Raw genomic sequence first — 14,007 nt, 5'->3', positions numbered from 1 at the left:
CTGGTCTTGCCTCACTCTTCCTTCAGAATTAACTGTCCCAGATGCCTCTGATTATGTAAGAGACACCATTTAGTTATTATGTACTTTTCCTACTTGTATATGCAGGCTTGTAATTAGCTATTTGAGTAATGATTTGTTTAATGTCCATTGCTGTCCATCAGGGCTGCCAAGAATGGCTGTTCAGAATACTCACTGCCCAAGGGTGCCCAGCTGATAAGGGATGCCTGCTTTCTGCTGATGATACCCTGTACCTGGGACTGCATCTGCTGGGAGCAAGAGACACCTTTTCCTAATTGGCATAAGGCACCATATGGCTCACAGTGGCCATGTCCTGTAAACGCTGCTAGGACAGGGATGGCATCTGTCTCCTCTTATACCAAAGCAGACCTGGCACATAGTAGGTCCACTAAACAAGTGTTGAATAAATGACTGAATCACTAAAGAAATGAGTGAATGAATACTTTCTGAAGTACTTAGAGAGTATTGGGAGTTTTACCTAAGATATCGTGATAAAGGCCGGATTGTGAAATACATGGCAGCACCTCACTTTTTTTTATAGCTAAATCCTAATAAACGGTCAGAGGAAACAAATCCTCTGACCATAAGACCAAGAAATGGGGAGACACGGGCAGTTCTTCACTGGGCTCCCTGGCTCGAGCCAGTCAGCAAATGCCAGTCACTTTTCTTCTTTTCCGGAAGGGAATAGTTTTGAAAGAAAATAAATGGAATCTTGTGTTATTTGTAAGGTGTGGTAAATAATACCCAGGCCAAAATACTCAAACATTTGACCAAAAGGCCATATGAGTGAAGGACAAAAGTATGAGCCATATTTTTTTTACAAAGTTACTAATCACCGTGGGATCTGGAGTCTGTCACGTTTCACCTACCATCTAGTTAGTAAATGAACCATAAAGAAAGCAAGGGTTCTTCCTCCCTTCCTCTCCTTCCTTCCTTTCCTTTTGATGAAAAATTGTAGAGATCCCTCATGGCCTAGAAAACTGAGGGAGAAAATCCTATGAGAGACAACCAACTGAAACTGTATCATTTATTGGTGGAAACAAGTACAAAAAGGCTCCCAAAGAAGTTTTAACTTCTGAAAATGTCTGCTTACAAAAGAAACAAAGACTCTGGAATATCTAAGCTCTGGAGTAAAGAAGCTTGTTGGTCTCTCCTCCCAGGAGTCCCCAGTCCCAAGGTCCCACCCCAGGCTTCCAAGCAGAAAGGACCCTGTCCCACGGTGTCATCTTGGTTTTTGCAGGCATTAGCGGGATCCCCAGCTCTGCTGGAGGGGGCAGAGAGGGGATCCAGTCACAAAGCACCTACTGTGTGCCGGCAGAGTACAAGGGGCTTCACAGCCTTTATCCTTTTCAATACTCGCAACACCTTTGGGAGGTATTTTTAAACCCTCTTATAAAGCTGACGACAGAGAGGTTGAAAGAGACCCAGAATTCCATCACTAAAAGTGAGTTATGAAACTCTATCCCAACTATATCCCTTCATCTTCTAAGAGTAAAAGAGAAGACTGAGCAGTCAAGGGTTTGCCACGAGATTACACTGCTGATTAGCAGGAGAGCTGACCACACTACCCTAACAGCTCAGGTCTCTTTCTTACTCTAGACAAAGGAAGGCATGGGTGTTCCGAGAACTCAGCGTCGATGGTGAATTTGGGACCCATTTTTTATAGCATAAATGTTGCTTCACTTGAGTTTTTTTTCAATTAAGCTAACAAATCAATTAGTTCAATAAATATTTGGAGGCTCCTATAATGAGCCATTCGCTGTGCTAGGCCCTGGGAACACATCAGTGCTGGGGATAATCAAGGTTCCTGCTCTCATGAAGCAGAGGCAGACAAAAAACAGGTAAACAGCCAGAATGATGACGGACTCAACTATGTGCTATGACAAAGAATGATGACAGGAGTTTCGGGGTATTCAGGGTGGTTTTCTTAAACAAAGCCACCTTTAGGCTGAAACTCAAGAATAAGCAGGAGCTAGCCATGGTAATGTCTTAGTTTGAGTTCCCTCAGTATGAGACCCTGAGATGGATTCAAGTGCAAGTAGTTTAATAGGAAGATGGTCCCAGGAAACATCAGTGGGGAAGTGAGAGGGATGGGAAGAAAGCCAGCAAAGCGTGTGACATCAAGCAAGTTACCACTGTGGGCAGCAAGGGCTCAGTTCCACTGGGGAGCTCTGGGAGACAGTGTAAAACACACACCTCAGACCTGTTCCACCTAAGGGGTAAGGTAGCTGGGGTATTTATACATCATCCCCCAGTAATCACTGGCTGTAGGCTACTAGGGCAGGGGTCCCCAACCCCTGGGCCACGGACCGGTACCAGTCCATAGCCCGTTAGGAACCAGAAGGAGGTGAGCGCACAGAAGGAGGTGAGCAGCGGGCGGGCGAGCGAGCGAAGCTTCATCTGTATTTACAGCCGCTCCGCATCGCTCGCATTACCGCCTGAGCTCCGCCTCCTGTCAGCGTTATGGTGAGCTGTATAATTATTTCATTATACATTACAATGTAATTATAATAGAAATAAAGTGCACAGTACATGTAATGTGCTTGAATCATCCTGAAACCATCCCCCCAGCCCCGGGTCCTTGGAAAAATTGTCTTCCACGAAACCGGTCCCTGGTGCCAAAGAGGTTGGGGACCACTGCTCTAGGGGACAGGGTAAGCATTCATTCCCTATGTGCCCAGTCTGTCATAAACACAGGCAGAGAGGGTTCTGGCAACCACAGAAGCCCTCAGAGAGAGAAGCAGGTGCTGGTAGTTAGAAATTGATGTGAATCACATAGTAAGTGCTAAAGGAATATGAGTGGGTTCTGACAGCTTGAGTGTGTTCAAGCATTGGCTTGAATCATCCAACAACTGCACGCGCTTGGCTGCAGAATGATCTGTTTCATTTTCCTTCAGCAGACTTAACTTCTTAATTAAGTTGGCTCCAGCTAACACTCAAATGACTTTGCATTTTCCAAGCAGATGCCAACAGAGGCAAGAGAGATGGCCCCCAGGCCCAGTGGGAGGCAAAAGGAAGCAAGTCTGGAATGAAATATGTGCTGTAGAGACCCTCATGGGAATAACGTATGTATGTTTATGAGTTCCACCCGAAAGGGAAAAGAAAACACACTGGTTCTAAGGATATGCACACTAGATATGAATCTGCGAAAACACAAAGAAAGGACCTGGGGTGGTTCTGAACCCAAAAGATAATATTTCTATGGCAGGTGCCCCAGCTGAGCCTGAGTCCCACATCAGGACTGGAACAACTTCCACAGAAGGAGATTGTGGAACAGTGTTGTCTCATGATATCTATCTACCTACTTCCCTTCCTTCCTTCCTCCCATCTACCTATACCCCAAAAGATGTCCATTACAGAAGACGTGGTCATTTGAATTTCTAGTTTTAGAACACGCCTAACATCCTAAATGACTTCTCGGCTTAAATTTGGAAGATTGAGTTAAAAGCAAATGGTTTGAAACAGTGATAAAAGGAACCCACACAAAACAGCTGCCTATCCAACAATTCCTTTACAATTCAAGTCCATTCTATCATCATAGGCCACGAACAAGATCTCTGATGAGCCTAGGGGCCTCACATCCACAAGAAGTCATTACATGAAATAGGAGGAGAGAGAATGAAGAGCACAACACATCTCATAATGATAAAAGGGTCAAGATAACAAGAATATATAACAATCATAAATATGGAAGTGCCTATAAAAAGAGCTCCAAAACATAAGAAGCAAAACTAGCAAAACTAAAAAAAGAAACAGACAAAATCTGTAATCATAGTTGAACATTATCAAACTCTACTCTCAACTGACAGAACGAGACAAAAAGAAGAAAAGAAAGAATCAAAAATCTCTGAATGACATCTTAACTTAATTGACACATATAGAATGCCACACCCAACAAATTCAGAGTATGTTTTCAGGTGTGAGTGAAAGATCCACCAAGATAAAGTATATACTAGGCTATAAAACAAATCTCCATACATTTCAAAAGACTGAAATTTTGTATAGTATGCTTTCTAGTCACAATAAAACTAAATTAAAAATTCATAACACTGAAATAGCTGGAAAAGCCTTCAATATTAGGAAAGTAAAAAAAAATTCACTTCTAAATAACCCATAGATCAAAGAAGAAACCACAAGGGATGTTAGAAAATATTTTGAACATAATAACAATAAAAATACAATGTAACAAATTTTGTGGGATACAGCTAAAACAGGACTCAAGGGAAATTTATAGCTTTCAATGCTTACATTAGAAAGGAAAAAAGACTTTAAAAACTATTATTTCAATTTCCAATTTAAGACTGTGAGCAAATTGAACACAAACTAAAAACAAGGAAGCAATGAAAATAAGAGCCAAAGTCAACAAAGCAGAAAAGACACAAAAATAGAGAAAATAAAGACAAAAGTTGATTGTTTGAAAAGTTTAATAAAATTGATAAACCATGCATAAAGTTAATCAATAAAAAAAGGAGAAAAAATACAAGTTACTATATCAGAAATGGAAGAGGGCGTATCACTACTGTTGTTTCTTAACAGACATCAAAAAGTCAATAAAGGAATATTATGAACACTTTTATACTAACAAATGCAACAATCTAAATGCATGTAAAAACTAGTTTAAAAACACAATTTATCAAAACTGACATAAGGGAGTTCCACTTCCAGAATGGTGCATGAGAAGCTCTGTGGACCCCACTCCCAAGCTAAACTGGAGAAAATTACTGAAAAAATAATTAAGTCTCTGGAAGTGGTCCTAAGAGCATACAGCAAATGAAGAAACATTAATTTAAGAAGATATACTAAAACTCAGTAAGGACAGTGAGAATCTGTGGCATGTGAACCTTGATCCATTCTTCCTCCTTCCCTCCCAGCCTAGGGTGATAGAAAGTCCATTCCAGAGGGGTACAGCCCAGAACACAGGGCTCCCTCTCCCTCTTCCCACAGCTTCTAGTCAAGGGCAATGTTATCTTGCTGGGAGAGACAGGCTGTTAGCACCTCCCAAGAAGACCAGAAGCTACTGTGCTCCCCTCCATCCAGTGCCCAAGTCCTAGGCATGAGCATCACTTAGAAAGAACCTGCCACTGTCCCTGTCTTCAGCCCCAGAGACAAGGTTCGGGGAGAGGCAGACCTTAAAATAGAGAGTTCTGGAGCTCTTCCCAAAGGAACTGACTTTACTGGAACTTGGTGAAGTTCAAGCCTAAGGGTACTCTCACAAACATTGTATGTAAGGTTGTGATGAAAAGCAATTAGGAGGAGAACAGTAAGTTCACTGGAGATATAAACTAAATGGTAGGCCAGCTAGTTTACCAGCAAGAACCAGGGAAAGAAGAAGGGGATGTTCATCTTGGGGGATGGACAAATCTCAAACATGACCTCAAAAGCTATCCCTGAAAAGGAGCTTGAATTTAATTGGATGAATCTGTGGAGCCATTTATGTCCCAGAGCATTGCTGAAAACAATAGAGTCATCAATCAGTGGAACCTAGCACTGGGGTGTGGTCAGGGAAAAACACAGTCAAAGAGAACCCTACTAAAACCACTGTCATCCCAGGTGAGTGTGCACATGCCCAAGGCTGCAGGCTGTGGGAGCCACATCATACTGAGGCTTCACACAGTAGGGTAAACAGGCTTCACTAAAATAATCCAACCAGTCACTAAACAAATAAATAAGCAAACAGCAAAAACAAGCCCCAGAATGAGGAATGATCAGTACCCACAACTGCTCCAATATATTACCCAAACTACCCAATTTCCAAAAACAACAAGAACAAAATTATGAGACATGCAAAGAAACAAGAAAGTCTTACCTGTACTCAGGAGGAGAAAGCTTACTGCTTGTGAGAGAAACCAAGAACACCACTCCCCACCAAGACAATGTTGCCCCCAAGGGGACAAAAATTGGTTCTTGGGGAGATGAGAAAATCTTAGCTATTACAATTGTTTGTGGTCCTCCAGAGGGCCACAGTACATAAACAGATATACAATCTATCTGTGGAATTAATATTTCATGGTAGAGAAGAGAAACTGGGCGGGCAGGGGGTGGGGCGGGAAGCCTATAAAATGAGGAAGGATGATAATGAGAAAAAGATTGAGGAACATCATCCTACAAAGAGGTCTGATTCTTCTTAAAGCAATCATTGCCTCCAAGGGTTGGGCATCCCCAAAGCAAGACTTTCCAGCATTCAGGGGAGTCTTCATCTGAATGATGAAAAAGCTGCAAAATAAGTGCAGTTGCTTCCCAGAACCTCGGAAATTGTCTTAGAAGTTTGAGATAAAGGCTAATACGAAATTAGGAAAAAAGCCAGGAGAGGCTCTTGCCAAGTCTGATGCGTCCCTTGACATGATAGTGAATCTGGAAGCTTTCATTTCTCAGTTAGAAGACAAACCACACCAATGGAACTGACCTCAGACAAATGACCAGCAATTTGTCCTGGTTGAACCAAGGACCCAAAGCAGCCCATGCCATTTTCTACCTTTTTTTTTTTTTTTTTTTTTTTGTTACGCGGGCCTCTCACTGTTGTGCCCTCTCCCCTTGTGGAGCACAGGCTCCGGACGCACAGGCTCAGCGGCCATGGCTCACGGGCCCAGCCGCTCCGCGGCACGTGGAATCTTCCTGGACTGGGGCACGAACTCGTGTCCCCTGCATCGGCAGGTGGACTCCCAACCACTGCGCCACCAGGGAAGCCCCATTTTATACCATTTTTAAAAGAAGAAGAAGAAGCTTCCCATCTACCAGCAAAAACCTTGGATAGCAATTTCATTTCATTAAATGATGCAAAACAAACAAATCCTGCAATGTCTACTGCTCTCCTATTTCCTGTTTCTTTATGCAAAAGCCTGCCTAACCACTCCAAAAACCAGCTGGTTTATAATATTAAATATTCATGCTTGATGGAATTAAACCTGGCTGCTTAGCATAGATGATATTTTATAATTTCTCAATCCAGAGTTACAACCCATTTAGATTTGTTCCACAAAAGCAAACTCCCAGACACTCAGCCTACAAAGATCCTTTGATGTATGTACTCCACTCTCAAGGACTCCATCATCAAAGTAACGCTGAGGGTGCATGAGAATCTTCTAACATATGGTGCCCCTGCAACTATTAGGTATTAGAGCATTATGATGGTATTTCTGAATTTAAAATGATAGGGGAAGGAAGGAACAATAGCGTGATGCCTAATTTTATGTGTCAACTTGGCTAGGTCATAGTGCCCAGATGTTTGGTCAAACACCAGTCTGGAAGTTGCTTTGAAGATATTTTTAAGCTATGATGAGCGTTTACAATCTGTTGACTTTAAGTAAAGGAGCTCACCCTCCATGATGTAGGTGGGTCTCATCCAATCATTTAAAGGCCTTAGGAACAAAGACTGAGGTTTCCCAAGTGAGAAATTCTACCTCAAGACTACAACAGAGAAATCCTACCCAAATTTCCAGGCTGCCGGCCTGCCTTACAAATTTCAGACTTGCCAGCCCTCACAATCTTGTGAGCCAATTCCTTAAAATAACTATTCCTCTCCCTCTCTATATATACATATACCCTATTGGTTCTGTTTCTCTGGAGAACCCTGACTAATGCAAATAGGGAAACAAATTCTATCTTAAATGGAGCTAGAAGCACCTCAGCTGCACCCCACAATACATGAGTATGGGAAGCAGCCGGCAGAGCCGGGGACGGTGGTGCTGATGAGAAGCACTAATTCACCAGGCAGGGCCCTGCAAAGCTTTGAACCGGTACTGCAGGAGGCAGGGGTGAGACGTGGGCTGGACAGCAAAGTAGCTGGAAAGTCCCCAGAGAGCAGTTAAACTCTCCAGGTCCCCACCCCATCCTCAAACCAGGAAACTGTCACCTCCCCAACTTTTGAAGGAGGTAGAAGGTTTAACCATTCAAGGCTCTGGGCTGGGAAAACGCAGGCAAGTAGAAAACAGGGCTGAACAATCAGACCGAACACAGGGGCCTGAGGGAAGGTCTGCAAGGTGACCGGTGAGAAACCAAGCCCCTGGGCTTGGCTTCCAAAATGCCAGGTTCATGTACACCTGGCCAGAGACAGGGAAGGTGGGGGGGTGCCTCCTCCAGGGAATGGAACGGCCTTTAAGTAAAGGCCAGATGCTAACACTCAGGGTCAACCAGTTCACTCCCCACCCACCCTTCAGTGAAGCCCACTTAATGGGTTCCGTCCAGTTAGCTTCAGTGCTCCCACGTTAAATAAGAACATCCAGCCAAAGATCTCCAGGTATTTAAGGAAAGCTAGATACCAAAAAACATGCAGATAAAGAGAAGGCGAGAGCAGATGATACCTGCAGACAAAGAAGAGAGAGGACACCGTACTTATGACAAAAGAACCCGATGTTATTTTTTTTTAAATCAGAGTTAAGGAAAGAGCTTTTGGAAATTAAGAATATAAACATCATAATAAATTCAACAGAAGGGCAGGTAAATTAAATTTTTTGTTTGTTTGTTTGTTTGTTTGTTTGTTTGCGGTATGTGGGCCTCTCACTGCTGTGGCCTCTCCCATTGCGGAGCACAGGCTCCGGACGCACAGGCCCAGCGGCCATGGCTCACGGGCCCAGCCGCTCCGCGGCATGTGGGATCCTCCCAGACCGGGGCACGAACCCGTTTCCCCTGCACCGGCAGGCGGACTCTCAACCACTGCGCCACCAGGGAAGCCCAATTAAATTTTTAAAATCTCCTAGAGAGATGAACAAAAAGACAAAGACAATAGGAAATAAAATTAAAAGATAAAATCAACTCAGGAGATTCAGTATCTGCCTAATACAGGATCCAGAGAAAAGAAATAGGGAATATAGAGGGAGGTACACAAAGTTACAGAATAAAAGGACCCACTGAGAGACCAGAACAGTAAATACAAAGAGAAAAGTCCCAGGAAGGCACATCATTGTGAAACTTCAGATGACCAGAGCTAAAGGCTCCTAAGAGGTTCCAGAGAGAGAAAGAGAAAAGCAAAATGAAAGCAGGGAATGTCATTGGGTCTCTCTGAAGCACACGGTAAACTAGAATCCTGCACAGAACTGATTTTCAACCTAGAATTCTGCACTCAGCTAGAAAATAGAATAAAGACACTTCAAACATAAATGACCCGAAACACCTAGCTCATGCGTACTCTCATGGGAAATGACAGGAGAAAGAGCTTGTCCTCCAGAGGCTTTCCCTGTTCCCCAACTGGAATTCCCAGCTCCCCAATCCCAGAGCACTTGTTAAAGCACCTTGTATTTGCCCTGGCCCCAAACAGCACATGGCCACGTCTGAGCATCCTGTACCCTCCCCAAGTGCAAGCCTGTACCTATAAAACACTAAGTACTCAAGAAGAATCTGTTAAATCACCAGCGGCCAGATATGCCTTGAAATTTTGTCTGTCATTTAAAGAATGCATCCCATAAGCAGTGATTATCCCATAAATGCCCCCCTTTTTATACGATAATGGACTTGTTTTAAAATGAAACATCTATGTGCACAATTCAAGTGCACTGGTCTTGCTTTAGTAAAGCCTTTTTCTTAGACGTTAGTTTATTAGAGCAGTTTTAGTTTCACAGCAAATTTTAAAAGGTACAGAAACTTCCCATAGACTCCCAGCCCCTCCCTCATTAGCAACATCCTCCAGCAGTTGTTACCATTGATGAACCTACACTGACACGTCATAATCACCTAACATCCACAGTTTATATTAGGCTTCAGTCTTGGTGTTGTACATTCTATGCGTTTCAACAAATGTATCATGGCAGGCATCCACCACCACAGTGTCACACAGAGTAGTTTCACTGCCCTAAAAATCCCCTGTGCTCTGCTTAGTCATCCCTCCCCTACTGGGACCCCGTGGTAATGCTTTTTAATAGTATTTGTTTGGAGTATGGGCAACATGTTTGCAGTTTTGTGGGCCAGGTCTCTCTGCAACTACTCAACTCTGCCATTGTAAAATGCCTCCATAAACAATACGTAAGTGATGGGCATCTCTGTGTACCAATAACACTTTATTTACCAAACAGGCAGCCCACATGCTGTCACCTGCCGACCCCTGGACAACAGTATCACTTTATTCATTCCCACCATTTTACAGAAGTTTCTTAATAGCTTGACTTGGCAATAATAAGGTTTTTTGTTTTTGTTTTTGTTTTCAATTTTTCTCTCTGAAATCTATCCTCTTTTTGGAAGTTGAAACAGCATCCAATCAAAAGCTGAGATGGTATGATGAAAGACAATCCCCTTTTCAGAATATCCCTGCTTTGAAGCCACATTGCCCTTTTCCACTTTAAACCCCAAGCTTCTCAAAACTCTGAAGGAAATCACACGCTCTCTGAAACCGTGATCTCTGCTTTTCCAGCAAGCGTGGCTTAGGCTGCCTCACAGAGCAAGTCCCATAGCATGGCTACCACAGGGACGTGCCATTTGCTGAAAGTCTGGCACATGAGCCCTTCAGGGCAGTGCTGTTGGACTGCTTATGGTAAACTGAGAACAAGATCTTTTGTTTCCGAAAGTAATCAACGTTTGTTCTTGCGTTCAAAGAAAACCAACTGCTCTGCAGGACAACATGTGGACATCGACTACCTCCCAGGCACCAATCACCTGTGAACAGAACAGAAGCAAACCCACGTTTACCTAGAATGGGGAGTTCGTCTCCGGAGATCCCTTGGTCCAGAGCCCCTGTGTCCACTCACCCAAATGCAACCCACGAAGTTGATTTTACTGAAGGGAGAAAGAGTGTGTACACAAAATGGGAGTCCACTGAGGTCACCCCCTCTGAGGTCTGCCACCTCTTCGGAGGAGCAAAGAGTCACACCAACCACTAGGCTTCCTATTAGCTACAATAAGAAATCCAGAAAACAGCACTGATGGTTTTTCTAAGTGGATATGGCAGCTCCCTGCAAGGCAATCTCTGACCTGTCATAAAAAAAAGAGATCAGATGAAAATACTCACCAAAGCCTAGAGGCTGGGGAGGATTCTGTGTCTGCCAAGCAGTAAAAATCTGTAACATTGTAAGTACATCTTAAGCAAAAGGCAGTAATAGCCTCTGTCAAAAACTCGTCTAGCACAGATGGGACATCAGCCTCGCATTCGACAAGGCAGCTGGTGGGCAGACTTGTCAGGGAACGCATTTGACAGGGAGGGTGAGCCTCTGAAAGAAACACTTCTGCGGGGCCTGGCCTCTGCTCTTTGTGGTCCAGCAGTCTTCTAGCTTGAGTTAGTCACGTAAGACCTATTTCCCTCCCAAGTTCAAATGCAACAGAAGCTACGAAATTGTGCTGCAGTCCTTAGTTAACAGTTCAAAAGCCAGGATTAAGGTTTTCCCACAGGGTTTCACTTCTTACTGCTTATAATATTTGAAGCCCCTTGAAGCTCAGCACCAGGTCTTTGGGAGAACAGAACATGTCTTAAAACAACAGAGAACTTGAGTGACCCCACAAGGATACAGATGGAGACCAGATAGAAGTGGACCCCAGGTGAATACCATCCCAGGTACCTCTAAACAATGCCAGCCCAGGAATCCCTGACAGTAAGGAGATAGGAAATCAATACTGCAGGCATTCCTCCAGCTGGCACCTACACTGCCTCCGAAACAGACTCACTTAAAACAAAACATGACTTCAGAGAGGAAGAACAAACTCGGACAGGAAGGGATAAATGAATGCATGACCTTAAATAATGGGAGTGACTGCAGCACCCTACACCGTCATGCAGGCTGTGCCCCTGGCAATACTAAACTCAGAGGGCATTTTAGGAAGCATGCCCAGGAGCGTGCTTTCTCTCAATCTCCCCCATGACTCCAAAGCCAAACCCTCTCCATGAACCAATGTGTTCAATCTAAGTCTCCTTTCTCTTTTCTCAGGGCTGCTGTGACAAATTACCATAAACCTAGTGGCTGAAAATGAAAGAAATTTCTTCCCTCACAGTTCTGGAAGCCAGAAGTCCAAAATCAAGGTGTTGGCTGGGCCACAGTCCCTGTGAAGGCTCCAGGGGAGGCTCCTTCCCTGCCTCTTCCAGCTTCTGGTGGCTCCAGGTGTTCCTTGGCTTGTGGCTGCATCACTGCAATCCCTGCCTCTGCCTTCACGTGGCCTTCGTCCTTGCATCTCTAAGTCTCAATGTTCTTCTGCCTTTCGCTTATAGGGACATCTGTCATTGGACTTAGGGCCCACCCTAAAGCCAGGATGATCTCAGCTTGAGATCCTTAATTACATCTGCAAAGACTTTTTTCAAATAAGGTCACATTCACAGGTTCTGTGGGCTATAGGACTTGGACATATCTTTTTGGGGACCATTATTCAACCCACTAAAGTCTCCAGCAAACTAGAGGAGAAAATGAGTTATTTATTTAAATGAACGTGGGCTGTGAACACCTTGTTGTATTTAATCACCTAAAGCCCAAGACACTATCGTGTTAGAGGCGGGCATGAACGTCAGCTAAGTGTCCTTGAAGAAGCTGCCGAGTCTGTCTTAAGCTTCACTGTCCCTACACACAAAGTGTGGACAACCGGACCTGGCAGGGCTGTGGCACAGGTTGATGGAGATCCACTTAGAGGGCCAGGCACCTCTATATTGTTGACAGGCCCTAATCTCTAATGACTCTGAGCAAAATGCCCAACGACCACTCTGCAGGAAAGGCCGTCCAGTTATTCCCTGATCCAGCCCCTATCAGGGTATGTATTAGGTACTTAGAAGAAAGCGAAAAGATTAAGGTAGCAAGCTCGCCAAAGCTAAACAACAATCAGACCTGTGGGGAATCAAGGCCTCTGGGTCAGGAGAGCAGGCTGTCCTCTCCCAGGTGGTCACCTGTGGGCCTGCTTCCTCTCCAATGATCCCAGAATCACCAACCTAAATATACAGCCTGCCACTACCCGTGGACTCCCCAGGACACGAGCTGTGTCTCACTTATCTTTGTGTCCCCAACACCTGTCACAGTCAGTGCCTGGCACCTAAGTCACTCAGTAAACACTGAAGGAATGAATGAAGACACAAACCAGAACGCTCTGGGAACCTCAGTCCTGAGACTAAACAATGCATGGATGACTGGGGTTTATTTGAAGCATGATACCAAGTACTTGACAGATACTGAATGGACTAAATAAGATAATGTACCTTAACATCTGGGCGTGGCAGAAGCTCCAGAAATGTCAGTGATCCTCATCTCTTATTTTAACCCTTACTCCAACCAATAGTGGAGGCCTTATTCCCACTTTACACAGCAGGAACTGAGGCACAGAGAGGTTAAGTCACAGAGCTAGGACCTGGCAGAGTCAGGATTTGTCACACTTTAAAGACCTGTATGCTTTGCACTATACCACACTGCACCTGATTCATGTTATTTATTCTTTGCTTAAGGCTGGTCCCAGCTCACATACCCATAATCAGACTATATATTAGGGAGGGTGTATGTTCACTTATATATATATATACATATATATACTATATGTTGGTACACACACACACATACACTACCTTCATTGAAGGAGTAAACTAGACAGAACACTGAGCTGAAAGGCATAAGGTCCCAGGGAACCTGGTTAATTCCCTTGCACTGTCAAGTTCTGATTGGTACTGCCAAAGGGTAAAGTGTCACATGTTACACTCTGCCGAGTTCACAAAAGCAACACATACGATGTTTTGTAAACTCCAGAGCCTTGTCCTCAGGCTCATTATTTCCTATTCAATATCTTGTTTCTAAGCCAACCAGTGAAGAAAAGGGAACGGTGCTCGACCTTCGTGTATCAACTCTTTTCTCTCCATCTAAACTCCCGGAGAAAGTGATCAGGAGACACGACCCAGGAATTAGAGTGTCCCAGCCACTGAACTTACAGGAGGAATGGATGCTGGGGAAGCTTTTGCGGCCCTCGGACACCAGATCGGGGTCACCTGTGCAGTGCATTTCCGAGTTCATCACTCCATCTGGAAAGCAGCGGTAAAAGAAATCGGGGCGAGGTCTACAAAAGACACCATGGACATTTTCAATATAAAAGGCTGCCATCACAAACAAACCCCAA

At 44.1% G+C, this 14,007-nt stretch overlaps 1 protein-coding gene across 3 annotated transcripts in view; it reads right to left on the bottom strand.

Annotated features, from left to right (window-relative positions):
• The window catches only part of PLPP4 (phospholipid phosphatase 4), a 138,393-nt gene that overhangs the window by 62,170 nt on the left and 62,216 nt on the right, over positions 1-14,007 (bottom strand). The window contains exon 5 of one of the 3 annotated variants that reach the window (XM_082635985.1): positions 13,823-13,947. The exons of 1 other annotated variant lie outside the window; for it this stretch is intronic. In XM_082635985.1, the coding sequence (XP_082492111.1) occupies positions 13,823-13,947 (125 nt within the window). The remainder of the gene's footprint in view (positions 1-13,822; positions 13,948-14,007) is intronic. One more of the 3 variants, XM_082635986.1, reaches the window with a different exon arrangement.

The sequence above is a fragment of the Mesoplodon mirus genome (assembly GCF_964341445.2).
Source record: "Mesoplodon mirus genome assembly, chromosome: 2".
Classification (NCBI taxonomy): Eukaryota; Metazoa; Chordata; class Mammalia; order Artiodactyla; family Ziphiidae; genus Mesoplodon; species Mesoplodon mirus.
This window is presented reverse-complemented; position numbering and strand designations above follow the sequence as displayed.